This window comes from Haliaeetus albicilla, chromosome 14 (genome assembly GCF_947461875.1).
Source record: "Haliaeetus albicilla chromosome 14, bHalAlb1.1, whole genome shotgun sequence".
NCBI classification, from domain to species: Eukaryota; Metazoa; Chordata; class Aves; order Accipitriformes; family Accipitridae; genus Haliaeetus; species Haliaeetus albicilla.
Genome location: NC_091496.1, coordinates 33414012 through 33432168, shown reverse-complemented (window position 1 = coordinate 33432168; position 18157 = coordinate 33414012). Strand labels below are relative to the sequence as shown.

General features: G+C 41.3%; 1 protein-coding gene across 1 annotated transcript in view; it reads left to right on the top strand.

Annotated features, from left to right (window-relative positions):
- NELL2 (neural EGFL like 2) overlaps positions 1-18157 on the top strand; it is a 154051-nt gene that overhangs the window by 112589 nt on the left and 23305 nt on the right. Inside the window, exon 15 of the mRNA XM_069802231.1 lies at positions 661-756. Within this exon, the coding sequence (XP_069658332.1) occupies positions 661-756 (96 nt within the window). The remainder of the gene's footprint in view (positions 1-660; positions 757-18157) is intronic.

Here is an 18157-nt window from a genome sequence, read left to right as displayed (position 1 = left end):
TTAACAGCTGCTGTGTTTTCTATCAGAGCTGGTCGCATTTCTGTGTCCCCAGAAGGGACTCCTTAAAGCATACACATATTCACAACTGGATCTGGAGAACGCTGCACCAAAATATGTAAGCCTGGCTTCTGAGGTTGCAGCGTGCCAAAGAACAAATCCAGGGATCGACTTCACACTGCAAATGGTAAAAGTTTTTAAGTTCTTCAGCATCCCTTGAGACAAAATTACTATTTTTATTGTTTCAACCTAATTGCTTAATCGAGGAATAAGGCAGCCAGACAATTGAGCGTTCAGTTGTGCCTACTATGCCCAGGCCTTTTTTTGGGCAGCAGAGACCAGCACTGCCCTAGGAAGAGTCTGTTCCTAGGGAAGATGCTGCCGTTCGCTGCTTCCCAGTGCATGCGAAGGAGCACATATGTGACCTGTTGTCTTCAGATGATTTACTCTAATCTCCTTCTGTAGCTTGTCAGCCCAGCTGGCCAGTGAGGCAGGGGGGCTACAAACCATCTTTTCGTGCCCTCTGTCCTTAGGAGAAGGCAGTTTCTGCGCTCTGTGCCGCAGGGACCGTGGTCCATGTCAACCTGCCGGCAGCCCGTGGCCACCTGCGTGGCTGCCGCGTGTAGTTCTGTTACCCATATATTGTGATTTTGCATTTTGCAGCATTTTGCAAAGACGGCTGTAGGAACGGAGGAGCCTGTATTGCTTCCAATGTGTGTGCCTGCCCACAAGGCTTCACTGGGCCCAGCTGTGAAACTGGTAAGATTATAACTGCATTTACGATGAAGGTAATCCAAGGACAATGTTTGGGGTAATCCAAGAATAAAGGATTATTTAAGTGTGTGCCCTGAAAGAGGAAGCTGCTACTAAAAAGTTACTCACTTTTCTTATATGCCTCCCAAGAGAATATATTACAGCAGTTCTAATTAGAAGCACATGGACCGCAAAAATGAGAACATGAATTAAGACATCTCGGGTTTTGATGTTTCATAATTAATAAGATTATTACAGACTTGCTTTTTACCTCAAATGGCCTTTGCTATCTCCTATAAATCACAGATAATCTGACATCTAGAAATAAATTCTAATCATTGATTACTTCTCTGCTGTAAATGTGCGACTGGTTCAGTAGCACACCTTCCCTTGCAACCGTATTTGAAGACTTCTCATTAACTCAGCTTTCTTTACTCGGTATTAAGGCAGGTTTCAGTGTTCCTATTGCTTTTACCTCCTTTCGCAGGCATGTCTTTCTCTTCCTGCTACCCCTGAGGATGGCAGTACCACAAAGCCTTGTTTTAGAACTTTGGTTTTTAAGTCTTGGATCTAGTCAAATTATATTGCCCAGCAGAGTATGTAGAATGTTAATACTTAGCATTTCAAATGCCTGTAAATAATTTCTCAAAGTTCAAATGAATAGTTTCAGCACCTTTATTTATTGCTGCAGAATTTTTAAATGCATTCTAACCGTACATGCCTCCAGGAGGTAAAGGGAGAAAGCTCGCTTAGATTAATTGGCTTCAGTGTGCCTAATAAAAGGGCAGTCTGCCACCTATGATTGACTATTGTTGCTGTTCTATATTGCCTTCAATAAATCTTCCAAACAGAGGAAAGGAGGTCATTTGAGCAAGTATTGCTTTCATCTGACTTGTAAACATGTCCAGTTTAATGAAAAACACAGACTGATCTGAATTCTGTATTATCTGGTCCATTTGAGAGGTGAGAAATGTGATTGTTTTCATTCTTCGGAATTTGAGCGGATATTACCAGAGTGCTCAAGACGGATGCTATGTGAAAAGCAGTATCCTGATTGTTCATCTGTTTCTAGAAAAATGGCAAAAGAGCAAGTTTTTGAGTGTTCCTCACTGTTTCACAGACTGCAAATAATGTGGTACAGGATGCCAAGGCCTCTTCAATGTAACACTGTTGGTTTTTTGCTTGGAACAAATTGTGTGCTAAAATAATGCGCAAGTACTAACACAGTTACTTTGTTTTAGTAATATTTGTCTTATATGCTCCTTGCAGCATCCTGCTGTTATCAACTAAATATAACATGTATAGTTTCAAGGCCCACATTCATTTTTTTCCAGGTTTATACTCCTATCTGAAGTGGGTAGACTAGAAGCATTATTTGGTTTAGTCTCCTTGTATAGTCAATATTAACAGCCACTATCAAAGAATGATCTTGCTGGTTTTTCTGAATTGCCCCTGGAAGTCCTGTCTCTGCTCCCTTCTTTAGAGGAGACCCCAGGGACGTTCTGTTCCCAGTTCAGAAAGTTCAGGCATCTTAAGCTAACTGAAGTTAGCTTAAGCACATTCAGCCCCAAACGTCCTTTGAAAGCAGCCGGACCGCTGGCCTAACTGCCCATCCTTCCTGCCCTTCAGGAAACATATAGGAGGGCAGGCAGATACTTGGACGAGACATGATGCCTCTCTGAATATCTGATCTCAATATTTAAGGTAAGGTTAGTACGGTAGTGACCTGGTATCTCATAGCTAGTGATACTGTTGTTATGATTTGGAGCCAATTTGCCAGCCCCAAACCAGTTTTGTAGGTCAGCTTTGCAAGGAGAAGCCCCTCTGTCCCGGTGGACCTTCACTGGACATCATATTTTTTCTTGCTGTTGAAATAAGTAATGCTAGAGATCAGCCACAGGGGTACAGGTCCGGTCACCTCATTTGGATATTAATGTGCAAGAGTAGGATTGTAATCTACTTGCACGTGGCTTTGAAACATACAGTCTGAAATACCGGCAGAGTGGCAAGTGGAAGAGCTATCCTGTCGATGAAAAGCAAAAGCTGGTTCGTTCTGAGACTGCTTTGTCAGAAAAATGGTGCTGTATACAGCCATAAAACAAAACCTGAGCTTCAGACACCACCTATTCACTTGCAGTGAACACAACAGTTTCCTGAAGATACTTCTCGTTAGGCTTGAAGTGATTCAAGACATTCATACTACAAATAATTTATGCTGGAAGCTTCCCTTTTTGAACAGTCACTTTGTCTACAAAGGTGATGTAATCTTTTCTAGGCAGACATCTTTAGTTGTGATCATGTACAAGGAAGGAGGAGGATTGATGTAAAGATGCCAAATCTATTTTTAAATCACGTTACTTATTTCTGTTTATGCTACATATATTTAAAAAATGCTTATTGAAGAATCTTGGCATTTTTAACTTAAAATAAAACATACAGTTATATACAAATTGTCAGCAGCTGTCAAACCTATGAATTAATTAACAGGAGATTGAATCCACACCCGAGCAATAACCTAGAAAATACAATCACCAGTTCTTACTGTTTCCTTCTGTAAAAGGTGGTTTAATAGTTCTGTTTAAATCATTTCTCAGAATCATAGAAAGGATGAGGTTGGAAGGGACCTCTGGAGATCATCTTGTCTAATCCCCCTGCTCAGAGCAGGGTCAAATAAAGCTGGTTTCTCAGGACTGAGCCCAGCTGGATTTGGAGTGTTTTCAGGGTTGGGAGACTCTACAAGCTCTCTGGGCAACCAATTCCAGTGTTCAATCACCCTCACAGTAAAAAAAATTTCATTTCACTACGTTCAAATGCAATTTCCCATCCCCCTAGTCCCTTTCCTAGGCATGACTGAGAAATGTCTGGCTTCCCCCAACACCATCAGGAATTTATACACATTGATAAGGTCCTCCTCAGCCTTTTCATTTCCAGGCTGAACATCTTGGCTTTATCAGCCTCTCCTCGTATAACAGATGCTCTGGTCCCTTAATCATCATCACAGCACTGCGCTGGATTTGCTCCATGTCTCTCATGTACTCTCAGCACTGGACCCAGCATCCCAGATGTGATCTCAACAGCATGAAATGGAGGGGGAGGATCACCTCCCTTGACCTGCTGGCAATGCTCTTCCTAACGCAGCCCTTCTTTGCTGCAAGGGCACATTGCTGGCTCATGTTCAACTTGGTGTCCACCAGGATGTCCAGATCCTTTTCTGCAAAGCTGCTTTCCCACTGGCCGGTCCCCAGCCTGTACTGGTGCCTGGCGATGTTCCTTAATGGCCATAGGACTTGGCATTTCCCTCTGAACTTGATGACATTCTTGTTGGCCCATTTTTCCAGCCTGCTGAGGTCCCGCTGAATGGCAACACAACTACCTGGTGTAGCAACCCTTCCTCCAAATTTTGCGTCATCTGCAAACATGCTGAGGGTGCACTCTGCCTTATTGTCCAGATGTTAAACAGTACTGGCCCAGTACCCGGTATTTACCTAGGTGTACACTGCTGAGTGACTAGCCTCCAGCTGGACATTGTACAGCTGATCGCAGCCCTGTGAGCCCAGCCGTTCAGCAAGTTTTCAATCCACCTCACCGGCCATTTATTGAGGCTGCACTTGTTAGCTTGTCTGAGGATGTTATGAAAGCATCAAAAGCCTTACTAAAGTCAAGATAAACAATATCCACTGCTCTCCTCCCATTCACCAACCTAGTCATCTTATTTTAGATGGCTATCAGATTTGTCAGGCATGATTTCCTCTTCATAAATCAATGCTGACTATTCCCAGTCACCTTCTTGTCCTTAATACATTTGGAAATGGTATCCATGAGGATACCATCAGCCTCCCAGGGATGGAGGTGAGGCTGACTGATCTGGAGTTTCCTGGATCCTTGCCCTTCTCAAAGATAGGAGGGACATTTTCTTTCTTCCAGTTCTCAGGAGCTTCTCTCAGTCATCATGACCTTTCAAAGATAATTGAGGTTGGCCTCGCAATGACATCAGCCAGCTCCCTCAGGACTCCTGGATGCATCCCATCAGGTTTGATCGACCTGTGTTTTTTCCAATTTATTTAGATATTGATCCTCCTCCACCAAGGGTACTTTTTTCTTGCTCCAGACTTTCCCACTGGTCTTGGCGACCTGCGACTCCTGAAGGCAACTCTTACCATTAAAGACCAAGGTGAAGAAGTCGCTGAGTACCTCACTGTTTTTCCTGTCCTTTCCAAAACCCATCGCTGCACACTCAGTGTCTCTATATTCCTCCCAAAGCCTGAGAGGGATGATGCTGCCCATGCTTAGGTCCTGCCTATGGAGCCAGGCTCATAGGCTTGACCGAGAACAAGAATAAACCAGAGCTGAAATAGCTGGGATTGTTGGTGTCCAGAGCATCCCCCTAAATTTTTGATGAGGCCGTCTACTGTGTGGCAAAAACCTGGCCTGTTTCCTCGGTGCCCATGTTGGTTGGGGAGGTGTACTGTTCCACGTGATGGGACTAACAGCTCCTCCAAGCCTTCCAGCGGAGTGGAGAGGAGCGGAGGCCGTGACTGATGGGGCACCGCTGAGTAGGAGGCAGACAGCCTGCTTCTGATGGGAGAGGTCGGAAGGCTTCTGATAAAATTATCCTGAGATTGAAACATGGTTTCAGGGCAAACCCATTCACCCAGAACTCAAAGTGGCTTTCCCAGTTCTGGTGGATTAGCACCAGAAGCTTGCTTGTGTTTATGGGCACAGCTGTAACTCTTTTCACCCGTCAGCTGCCATCAAAAAGCTGTGTTGGGTTCCTAAACTCAATGCAGCTTTTGCAAAGAGAATTGAAGCCCTGTGTAATTAAGCACGGTAATGGGTTTCATAAAATTTTTTGCTTCCAAATGGGTGCTTCTGGGGTATCAGTAGGTGCCACGTCTCGCTCAGAAATTTAAGGAGAATCAACTACTACTGCTTGTCAGGTATTCCCATGAGAAGAGGTGTTCGCTCTGGAGTACCTTGCAGTTAACAGAGCTGTGGCAACACCTTAGAATGATCTGTTGGAAGTCTTTTAGCTTAATCATGGCTCCGTGCCCTGTGGAAATGGATCAGTGGAATGAGGAAGCAGATGTAAGAATCATGTGCGGATACATAAACCTCCAGCACCTTTTCTTTAGTTGGTAATAGGACATAAAAATGAGACGTGGGAGAATTCTTATTTCTCTTCCCAAAGGACGTGGGTTGAGGCATTGTTAATGTTGGGGATGCATTCATTGGCTTAGGGAGGTGGGGTTTATGTACTAAAAGATTTTCAAGTCTTAGAAGGCATGGTAGGAGTTAACCCAGTAGAGCAGCCTTCTGCAGTGTAGAGAGCTGAGACTACTAAGGGAATCTAAAAATATTTGTGCCTGTTAAAGTTTTTCAAAATACCTGATTTAATACTGTCTTGTTTGATTGCAAAATTATGAATTCTTCAATGGGCATTTTTAAATGCTATCTTAAATTGTGTTTGAAAAGTGTTTTATTTTAGAATCCAACAGAGGATGACTTTGTTAGATCTGCTTGATGTTACTGTAACTCCCCTTTAATTTGATGACAGAGCTTTAAGAGTGGATTTGTTCTACTATATATGCATATCTGCTAGTGCGTGTATACAAGATTACTGGATTTTTTGCTGCTTGTCAGCTTCTTTTTTGAGTTCCCACACTCATTTTGTGCTTTGAGTATTCCCCTGGGCCGCTTTTAATTATGCATGAGATCAAATAGCAGAGTTTCACTACTAGTAGTGTTTTTGATGTAGTTTTTGTTAACAGGTTGGCTGGAAGTATATGGATTTTTGTGGGTGGTTGGCTGTAACTTGCATTTCTTGATAATGAACTTTCCTTGGATATCATGGGAATCGCGTCCACCTGTTATTAAACAATCCATGGCAAACTGCTGAAAATAAATGGGCACACAAAGCTGTTAACATTGAAAGGAACTGTTGAGAAAAAAAATTAACTTGCAGATTCTACATTCATTCAGCCATACATTATTACTAACAGTTGGCTTAATTAAATGTGTAACTGAATTTATGAAAAAAATGGTGGGCATCAGGTATGTGATATCACCCTCTCCTATCTGATCTCTTACCAGAAATAGACAAATCCAAGGAAAATATATTATCTGGGTCTTCTCTGTATTTTCTTCTTTTTTTTTTCCATGTATGGAAAGCTCAAACAAAAATAGTGTAAGTATTGTGAGTACTTCATGGAGAAGGAAAAAAAAAAAGATATTGCTAAAACAAATTTTTGCAACTTTGTGCTTAACATTTGTAGTTCAAAATACTGAAATACAACTTAGACAAGTGATTTGGGTAAATAATTGTTATGGACCAGATCTCTTTAGAGTTTTGTGCCACTTTCTCTATAAGCTAAATAATTAACATGCGTGACTGTTACTCTTTTCAGCAAATCCAAATTAATTTGTTCATGTGCACTGACCATAATAATAGCAGGCTTCAGATTATTGAAGACTATTATTATTCTTGTTCCAAAGGAAGCTTGTGAAAATCTTTTAATTCTGATACCCCAGTTATTAGGAAAATAATTTTACTGGTATTGGAATAGAAGGCTTTGTCAAAGTAACCAGAAAGCTTGTTAACTTTGCTGATTTTGCAAAAATGAGGTATTTTAGTACTTCTAGCGTCACAAGAGAACTGTTTCCATTTAAGCCTTTGATCCCTTGTGTTCCGCTAAAACAACCACTATCAGCTTGTGGCCAGGTAGGCTCTGAAGCTAAAGCTGTGACACAAATGGCATTTGAAGCCCACAGAGCATTGAACCAATTCTGTAAGAACCGGAATTACTTTTGGCAGAATTCTTAAAAATTCTTGGCCCCAGTCTAATGAAAACTCTCTGTAAGCTATGAAGGCATCACAGTCAAAACTTTCCCAACAACTCAGGAATCTGCCATTTGCTCAGTTTTATTTTTACGATGAAGATTTAAATTACTGATAGTCGGGCTGGGATTTACAACAACAATACCAAAAGGCTTAAATTTGTGGTACAAGTATGCAAGGCCCTGCACAAACCTAGAGTAAGTGCAGTGCCCTTCAACAGTTCATAGTCTCATCAGGGGAAGCCGGTTGTGTGCTGCAATAAATGAGCATAACATACAAACTCCTTGAGCAGAAAGCATATCAGGGTTAATCATTTCATTCTCTGAAATCCTTAAGGGGTTGCTGGGCTTTTTAATGAAGGAGGAAACAAAAGAAGGGAGCAAGAGCAAAGTAGAGCGAACAGAAAGGCAGCGCAGGCATGGACTATCCAGAGCGATAGCTGTAGGAAGAAGGGATGCCTCCCATAGTTCATTAGTTTTCATAGCCCACCTGGCTTCCTTGCATCCTGGTGTCCTGAGAATTCAGGCTTTCATTTTTGGGGAGGCTTCCAAGTCTGAGACTTAGAGGTTAGAGGATAGTTTTGGCAGGAAATGTTTTATTTACATTAAAGGGCTGACTTCAATTCAGAGAAATAAGAAAATGTTGAGTTAATCTATAGAGCCTGGATAAAAATTTTACAAGCAAATACTACTTGAACACGATTTGCAGTGTAAAACATTTTAATAGATCCCAGTGTACGGTAGGAATTCATCATATTCTGAAAGTCAGACCTTTTGGAGTCACTCAAGCCTGGCATTTCAATGTCAGTAATTTTCAAAGTTCATAGACTGTTCAAAACTTTTCCCTTTGTGCAAGCAAAAAATAAAGTGACCCAGAACAAAACCCAAAGAAGCTAAATCGTGGCTTGCAAGCGGTTGAGATCGGCCTTGCGTGCTGGGTGCCAGGTCCCTGTGCGAGCCGGAGCCCCGGCTGTCGGAGGAGGTGGACGAGGGGAGATGCTGGAGCTGACGTGCCCCGCTCGTTGCTGGACTTTGCTGCCCTAGCCTTGGGGAACCGCTGCCGTTTCTCCTCCTTGAGTCCTTCCAAGGGCTCTCCATTTCCTTGGCAAGTCTCCTGGCTTCCTGCCCTATGGAAATTTGGGTATGTGGCATGTCACGTTGGTAAGTTTGGCCTTTCCAGCCATAGTGGAGACACAGCATTCTCAGTATCCTGTTTAAACTGGTTTAACTTAAACTTTTAACAGTAAGTAACTAACTGTACTTTCTATTCTCAGGAGCTGAATCTCTGAAATGCACTTTTGAATTACTGCATGCACCTGCATTTAATTAATATTTTCTGTAGTTTCCATTTCAGCAGAAAGAGATGGGACCCAGCTGCTAAAAATACTGTAATGATTTTGCTGAGGATGCTGAAACATCTTGCTTTATAACTTGCATCTTCGCTATATAAAGTCACTACCCAGCTTGCACAGGCTGGGTAATGAGTGGTCTGCGTTACAGTCTTGGCCTTCTCAAAGACAGCTCTTTTGCATGTTGGTTACTGATTTCGGAGGCAGGAACAGCACTTTTTGAGCTAGCCTTGGTTTATTGAGGTAATGCATATAACTAGTGTGTTTAGTGATGCTGCATCTTACTCTGCATTATTCCGTTTTACTGTAGGAAAAGCAAATAGGATCATGGGCAATCTTACGGGAAACATCCTATAACATCAACTTCTGTCTTCTTTAAACATAACAGCTAATTCTAGTAATACGTCACTATGATAATTTTCAATAAATTGATACAGGACCCTAATTATGAATTTTTAAATATATCATTTGTGTTTTGCAGTCCTATCACTGAACTACAATTATGCAATGTGAAACAATCATCTTCACATAGAATTTTTTTGGTGGCTTGAGGAGAAGTTAGCAGGAAATGACTATATGAGTTATTTCCTTACAAAGCCATAACAGTATATCAGTCATCTAATTGACAACATTTCTGCTCTTCTTGCGGTTGCAAAATTTTTCAGTGTTTTCAAAATATAAGGTGACTTTTGAGATTTCAACAAGCACTAGTAAGGAGTAGGCTAAAATTGACACAGTAATTTGCATGGTCAGCTTAATGTAATTTTCCTGTTGCCCAGGGTGAAAGCTATTAAATTTTACCTTGTGTGCTACTGTAGGCAAATAGTGCCTAAAAGCAGTGATTCAAATACTGAACTGTGCCCCAGGGAATGATGTAATCCAGTACCTTGGTGGTGTCCCCAAGTCCTTTCAGTACTTGGAAAGTGTATCCATTCTGGTTTTGTTTTGGTTTTGGTGGGGTTTTGTTTTTGGTTTTGGGGGTTTTTTTTCTTCTTTTGGCTTGACTTGTTCTCAAATAACTAGCTTTTGAGAACAGTAATTCTAAGAATTTGGACCTCCGCACTGCTTACATGCTTCTGCATTGTTTTGTTTGGTTAATACAGTTTGCTGATGTACTGCTTAAGGCATAATATATTGTATCTACTTCTGACTGATGATTAATAGGGAGAAATATCCTCAGTAATAGAGGGTGACTGTTCCTGCATTCCTGATAATATGCTTTACATAAAATCATGAGGTTAGGAGCCATCATCCTCACAGTTCTGTTCCGGTCAAGAGCTTCGTTCATATGATACATCTGGCGAAACAGAGGAGGAAAAGACAGCAAACAAATTACAGCCATGATATTTAGGCATTTTCAGCTCCCCAAGACTGTGTGGGGCAAGGGGGGATTTTTTGTGTACCTCACAGCTTTAAGTTTTATGGGTGTTACTGAAAAGCTGGTACTGAAAGTCCTGCAGAGTTCTGCTGATGAAATGGTTTATTTTCCTTAGTTATGGTCTTCTGTAGTCAGCCAGGGGCATTTTATTAAAAGTATAGAGTATTATCTTTTTTTTTGAACCATCTTCCAGTAATTCAAAACCAGTGATTATTTTGTCTTTGTTTTTTTGCCATACTCCTCATCTGTTTTGGTTTCTAGACAAACCTGACAAAAATAACTGTTTTCCTAACTGATTTCCTTCTCATGCTTTCATTTCACTGAAACTGAGCCTTGTACTCAACTGATAGAAATTGATACAATTCTCCTGGCATACACACCTATGTGCTTTTAATGAGCTGCCTTTGCATATGATCCAGTTTCTCTTGTTGCTTTCTATTAAGGAATAATAATAATAAGTTGTAATGAGTCATTCTAAAATGTCCATTTGTGATGATGCAAAAATGACTCTGCCTTTGATGGTCAAGACTATTTTGGTATCTCTGACCAACCCTAAGGAAAACAAGGACCATGAAACATGCTGCTGTAATGCTCACTCTTTAATATATTTCTGAAGTCAGGCCTTGGGTAAGCAGGAATCCTATTAAGTTAGAGTCTAGCTGAAGGAACTATAACATGCAATGTGTTCATAGCTTTATTCATAAATCATCTGCCTCCCCCACAACTAATTAGTATTCTAGGTGAATAGCTGCCCAGTCCAATATGCGTAAAAATAAAACAAGTTGCTACTAATGCTTGTACCTTTAGAAGTCATAGGCGCACCATGGTTTGAAAAAAGTCAAGATAGGGTTGATTTCAAAAGAGGCTTTACCCCCAGAAGGATCTCAAGCGTGATGCATATTTCTAAGCTATTTAAATGAGTTAATGAAAAATATGTTGACTTTGCCTAAGTCTAAAGTCACTACAAAGCATTTGATATATTGCATCTAGAGAGGCAAATACTGCAATCTCCACTTTTTTTAATTGGGCTTCAGTTGCTCTTATGAACATAGGCAGACAGACAAGAGCAAACACTGGCAGAAGCTAAGCAGAGGCAAAGGTTTTAACTCTCTCCTGACTGTACCTCTCTTTTAACTGGCATCTCCTTTAATGCTGAAGTCCCACAGAGGCAGGGGAGAGAGCAGCGTGTGGAATGCATGATGCAGTAACAGCTTTGCTCCCAGGGATTGTAGGTGGCAAAGGGCATGTCCCTCACTCCGTCTAAAACAAGTCTGCTCAAACAAAGAGGTGAAGGTTGAAGGAAGGGGACAATTCATCCAGACGTGGGATGAAAGCTCATGAATGATTACATTCTGCGGGAGATTTGATGGGGATCTTAATCAGTTGGGAAAGCGGTAAGCTACAAACCCTGTGTAGAGACTGAGCAATAATCTGGTAGGAATTAGGTTACAAATGCAGGTTGTCCAGGCTGCCATCACGTCTGTGGTGGGTTGACCCTGGCTGGATGCCAGGTGCCCACCAAAGCCGCTCTATCACTCCTACTCCTCAGCTGGATGGGGAGAGAAAATATAATAAAGGGCTCATGGGTCGAGATAAGGACAGGGAGAGATCACTCAACCAATTACCATCATGGGCAAAACAGACTCGACTTAGGGAAAATTAACTTAATTTATTGCCAATCAACCAAAGTAGGGTAATAAGAAATAAAACCGAATCTTAAAACACGTTCCCCCCATCTCTCCCTTCTTCTCAGGCACAACTTCACTCCAAAATTCTCTCTCTTCTCCCCCACAGTGGTGCAGGGGAACAGGGAATGGGGGTTACAGTCACCTATTCAGGGGCAGGACTCATCACACTCTTTCTCTGCTCCAGCGTGGGGTCCCTCCCACGGGAGACAGTTCTCCATGAACTGCTCCAGCGTGGGTCCCTTCCCCGGGCTGCAGTCCTTCAGGCACAGACTGCTCCAGTGTGGGTCCCCCGCGGGGTCACAAGTCCTGCCAGAAAACCTGCTCCAGCGTGGGCTTCTCTCTCCACGGGGCCACAGGTCCTGCCAGGAGCCTGCTCCAGCACGGGCTTCCCAAGCGGTCCCAGCCTCCTTCAGGCACCCACCTGCTGCGGCGTGGGGTCCTCCCCGGGCTGCAGGTGGAGATCTGCTCCCCTGTGGACCTCCCTGGGCTGCAGGGGGACAACCTGCCTCACCATGGTCTTCCCCATGGGCTGCAGGGGAATCTCTGCTCCGGTGCCTGGAGCATCTCCTCCCCCTCCTTCTGCACTGACCCGGGGGTCTGCAGGGCTGTTCCTCTCACATCTTCTCACTCCTCTCTCCGGCTGCAGTTTCTGTTCCCTTCTGAAATCTATTCTCCCAGAGGCACTACTCCCATCGCTGATGGAGTCGGCCTTGGCCAGTGGTGGGTCCATCCTGGAGCCAGCTGGCATTGGACATGGGGAAGCTTCTAGCAGCTTCTCACAGAAGCCACCCCTGTAGCCCCCTTGCTACCAAAACCTTGCCATGCAAACCCAATACAACGTCTCTGTCCCCTTTGTCTCGTCTGACGTTTCACCATTCATTTGTATAAAGGGTGTAAAGTGGCTAAAGTTTATTTCTCCTCCCCCAGCCCAAAAGAATTTGGAAGATCCTTTTCAGAGAGAACAATAAATTCTAGCACAGAGTTTCTGCTGAAACTCTTCTCCAAGAACCTCTGCATGAGATTTTTTTCCTCAGGAAAAAAAAATAACAGATTTGAAGGGTTTTAGTCATAAATAAGCCTAGGAAACTTGAGCGTGTGATGGTTCCAGTCCAAGAGTAACTTTAGATTCAGAAAGGACTGTTGCTGAGAAGAGAAACAGTACTGCATATTCCACAATACCAATAAAAATCTAGCAAAGAATTGATGATTGTCATTTGAGTTGTTGTTATAATTAATAATTCCAGCAAACTTCAGCTAACTATGTCCCAGTAAAAGCCAAGCCTTCCTATTTACTATCACAAGGAAGTTCAAAACAGAAAAAGAAAACATGATTGGCAGTCTCAGAAACTGTAGTGGAGAGGTGTTCAGCTAACCCCGGGAGAATGAGCCTTCCCTGCAAGGAACGCTCTATTTTAACAATGTTCCTAGTGCTAATTCAGGCTACAGAAAAATAGACGTATGTAGCCAGCAGATGGGTTACAAACATGGCATATATGATATAGATAAGCTGTTTATGAGTGAGGTTCTGAAATTCAACGTGCTGGTGTACAAAATAGCTTCCTGCTCCTCCCATTCTCCAAATATTTTCCCTGAACACATGTAATAATACAAAGTTAATTACATGTGCTGGTGCTATATCCAACCAGTCTTTCAAATATCCATAAAAATTAAAGATCCTTAGAGTGCAGCAGAACTAACTGTACAGGATACTATTATATTTTTACAAAAAGCAACAGCTGTGGTCTACGTTGTGAGATCTGTTTGAAGCAAATAATGCAAGACTTAAATTACTATCAGTGGGTGTCCTTGTGACTTCTATCATCTGTCTGTGCTATCAAATAAAGCAGGGGGGGGAGAAAGGGCAAGGGGTGCAGCATCCATCCCTACAGCTCAATGCTTTTCCTCTCACCTCTCCCCAAAACATGTTGGCCTCTTCTGCAGTTCCCATTTCTCAGTGTGTTACTGTTCCCCAAACCATGCCTTGGCATCGTCACATGTGCTATTTACCAAATCAGCACTTAAAATCTTTCACCCAGAGTTGTTTATGTACAAAAAAAGAGAGCTGGTAGAAACGCTTTCTCCCGATTTTACAGATGTGGAAATCAAGACACATGGGGAAGGTTGAGTAGGTGACAAAGTTTGGATAAGGCGGCAGTGGCAAAGTCCAGATAAGATATAGGTCATCTCATTTCTGCTCCCCTTGCTCCTCTGTTCAAATACATCAACAGCTGAAAGAAGACATGGTGTGGTTTATCTAATATTTTATCTGAGTAGGAAGTGCAGCCAATTCATAAAACCTAAGAAAATAATTTTCCTTTGACTTTCAGAAAGGACGTTTTCTAAAATGGCTAGCTCATTAAATTGCAGAAAAAGGTTTAAAAGTTGTCTATGAGAGTAAACAGATGAGAACTGCAGCAAGCCAAGAGGAAAGCTGGGGTTCTGCGGATGTTTGCATCTCATCTGCAGTGTTTGGAAGGGAGGTCACCCTAATCCCCATTATCACCTGAATTTTTCTCAGATATGAAAAATAAGCTCAAAAATGAGCAGTGAGACATGGGCTGGTGACTTTAGAAGCTTGGAATGTTCTACTTTGCTTTACATTTTTACTTATATTTATTCACAAAGTAAATCTTTGACAGAAATTAACCAAAAAATGCCCATATTGAGTTTGGTGAGCATTCTGGATTTAGGCATGAACTCTACTTACCTCATCCTTTCTGTTTTGTACTTTAAGATGCTTTGCTGTTTCATCCTTCTGTGTCTTTTTCTCCCTTCATTTTCCTTGCCTGACACAGTTTCTTGGGTGCATATTATTTCTTTCCTCCCTCAGAGTCCTTGTCAGTTTTAAATAACAAAAGATTTTTCTCTGCTGAAGAGCCACGTACTAGTACTTATCTTTTTCTCTTTATATTTTCTTTAGCTTGTTGCAACACTACAATCTTATATGTAGCAGCTTAAAAAAAAACAAAGAGAAACCAGGGAAGAGAGAGTGCTACAAAAGAGCTTTTGAAGAGACAGGATTTTTTTGTTATTTGTTAAAAACATCAAAATGCATCCTCTACTTACCTATTATTTGCTACGGGAAAGAATCTCCTTCACTAAACATGAAAACTAAAATTTCAATTAGGTTCTTAAAATACAGTGGCCTATAAATAGAACGTGAATAGTGCAGATGGACAGCATTATAATAGAATTTCCTTCTGTTATATAAGGGAGATAGGGATGACCTTCATCACTCACTGTAAGCTCTCTCTTTTATGAATTACGAGCCATTCAACTATTAGTGGAATTAAAATCTATAATACTGCCAATCACTGCCCCGTATCCCTGTGGAGCCCTTCCTCTTGCTGTCAACAACTGCTGTCTGCAGTCTCTACAGATATATGCCAATGATATGTTTATAGACCAAGCAAAAGAATAGTGTGTTTTTTTCCTTTTCTATGCTTCAGTAATTTTGTACAATCTCTACACAATTTTACACTTCAGGAGCAGCAATGTAAATTAATGGTCACTGGTCTATGGACCGAGAGTCATGGTAAGAAGTCACTGGGAAGAAAATGTAAGAATGTTTTAAACTTAAGCACATGTATAATATGCATGATACCTTGACCAAAGGATAGAAGACCATAGCAGAAGACCAAGTTCAAATCAGGGTGTCAAATCAATTCCTAGCCAAAACTTTGAGTTGCTTTGTGGGTTCTTTTGTTTGTTTTCCTTAAATGGCCTCTGAACTAAATACTTGGAAATTTACTGTAATTCATACCAGAGCTGATCTGAAACAATTTTTTGCAATGCTGAACCCAAACTAAGCTGAGAATGTGCTGTCTGCATCCTTGGTTCATATATGTAAAAGTCGTAACTCATGGTTACGGCTGACTTGACTCCTCAGTTGAGGAAACTCAAGATCTTTGGTCAGTACTCTGTGCAAGTAAAGCCTTCCTTCCCACCCACTAGAAAGAGATAACAGCTGGCCAACCTAGCTCTTCTCTTTTCAGACAAATTAGTTCTCTCTTGTTTGGGGCTCAGCTACTCCTACCCAACAACCGACACCTTTAGTCAGTAGTATTAGTGTGTTAGTCCTATTTCTAACATGTGCAAATGGAGCTGCCTAAATTTCAAACACGCGTAGGTATCTAACATGGGTTTGTCAGCGTATTTCAAGGTATAAAAGTGCTTTTGCTATCTTGAAGAAAATAATTACTTGTCTTTTTCAAGACAGGGCTAACAAGGAAACAGAAGTGTGTGTTACAGTTAAGATGAGATGCTGTACTGAGAATGATGGACAAAGTGAAAGCAAAACCACATATTTGTCAATGACTAGAAACAGAAGCCCAATACCACTCAATTAGTCTTTCTAATGGGGATTGGCACAATCGGTTTCACAGAATCTTGTTGAAATATATATTCTTTTTTTTTACACTATTCATGGATGCACCTAGTTCGTCATGGCTAATTAGGTGTTCTGAATTATCGTCTTCAATTGTTACAAATACCACATCCTTTGATGATATTGGGTGTATAATAAGAGACTGTCATAGTTTCAGTTATTGATGTGGTCTGTGATTGATCAATTTTTGACAATAAAGAATTGTTAACAGGGCTGCATCGTGAAGCAGTCAGTGGAAAATTCCCTTTCATAACATTTCTGTCTAGTTTTGGAGCGCCGCCACTGCCACACATGAAATAACAACACGATTGAATTTCTTTTTGCTGGCATTTAGCAGGACCTATGGGGGTGTGCAGAAATCAATGGGGGATCAGGAGTCTGGAAAATTACATACTTGAAGAATTAATGAACTATAATTCCATATTACATCCTCAATCACATTTTGCTTCCTTTTCATTAATGGAACTAAATTAGTTTTCCATGGACAGGGTACTTTAAAAAATGCAATCATGCTCTTGCTAGGATTTAAAAAAAAAAAAAAAAGAGACCTGTTTTAACAATAGTTATTTTTCCATGCAACATGACAGTTGGAAATTTTTAGCGAAGAACATATCTACAGCACTGACTCAACCTGTTGAAGCAATTTTTAATATGACATTTATAGCCCCAGCTCTAGTTTCCTGCCCTTTGAGCCAGATTATGGTTTTAAGGCGACTCAGCCAGAACTTCTACTAGGCCTGGGAGGTGTAGAGATAGAAGGAGCAACTCCAAAGGCATTGAAAATGCATTTTTTCCACCATGGGCCTAATTTATTATCCAATGGATCAGGGACAGGAAAGGCCATAGCCTTCACTCTTCTCTGAAGGCTGTATCTGAGATAACTGATGTTTCTAATGCTGTGTAAAGAAAATCCTTTTGCTCACAGAACTATGTTTTGCTAGGATAAAATTGTGGGTGATCCTTCTCTTTGCTGTGCCCCCCAAGCCAGCTGTAATCTGGCCCTTCGTGATTTAAACTTGTAACTGAATGAACTGTTGGGATGCAAATGCAGTTAAAATCAAGAATATTCTATGGTTTAATGGGGACTTTGATGTGAGAACCCATACAGTGAAAAGCATCTCCTAGTACTCAATATGATATCATATCTTTAAAGAATTACGGGAAGCCGAACAAATTAGAGTGAGATTGTAAACAAAATCAGGCTCCAGGACTTTTATTGACCAAGGAAGAAAGTTCCTTTGGCAATCAGCAGCAGTGTTAGAAAAAAAGGAGCTGATCAGACTTTACAAAACAGATTTAAAAGGCATTCCAAACAACTTTGGTTTTCTGGCATAACTGATATCTTCCTGCATTATTTCAGCAGTCTCACCTTCTGTATTCTTGGGGGTTTTATTCCTCTGTATGATATTTATATGCATGTGGTATATGGGAATGTAGTGGGATGGAAATCCCAAAAGCTGATATTTTGTTTTAACAACAAGATAGCTCCAGTATATTGAACTAGTTTCAGGCTCTTCCATTTCTCCACTGGGATCCAGTTTTTGCATAAGATGTCAAATCAAAGGTCTGATTGAACAGCAGAGTCTTCTCAAGTATCATCATATTAGAAATCTGCTGTCACATGAAAACCAACACAAACACTTTTCTCTTCTTACATGCGAGAGATGGGACTCTAGAACTCGCAGTTAGGGATAATGAACCCTTTTCAAAGCTACTCCAGAAAATTGAGTTTTGACAGCAGATACATTATGCAGTACAGTGAACTTTCATT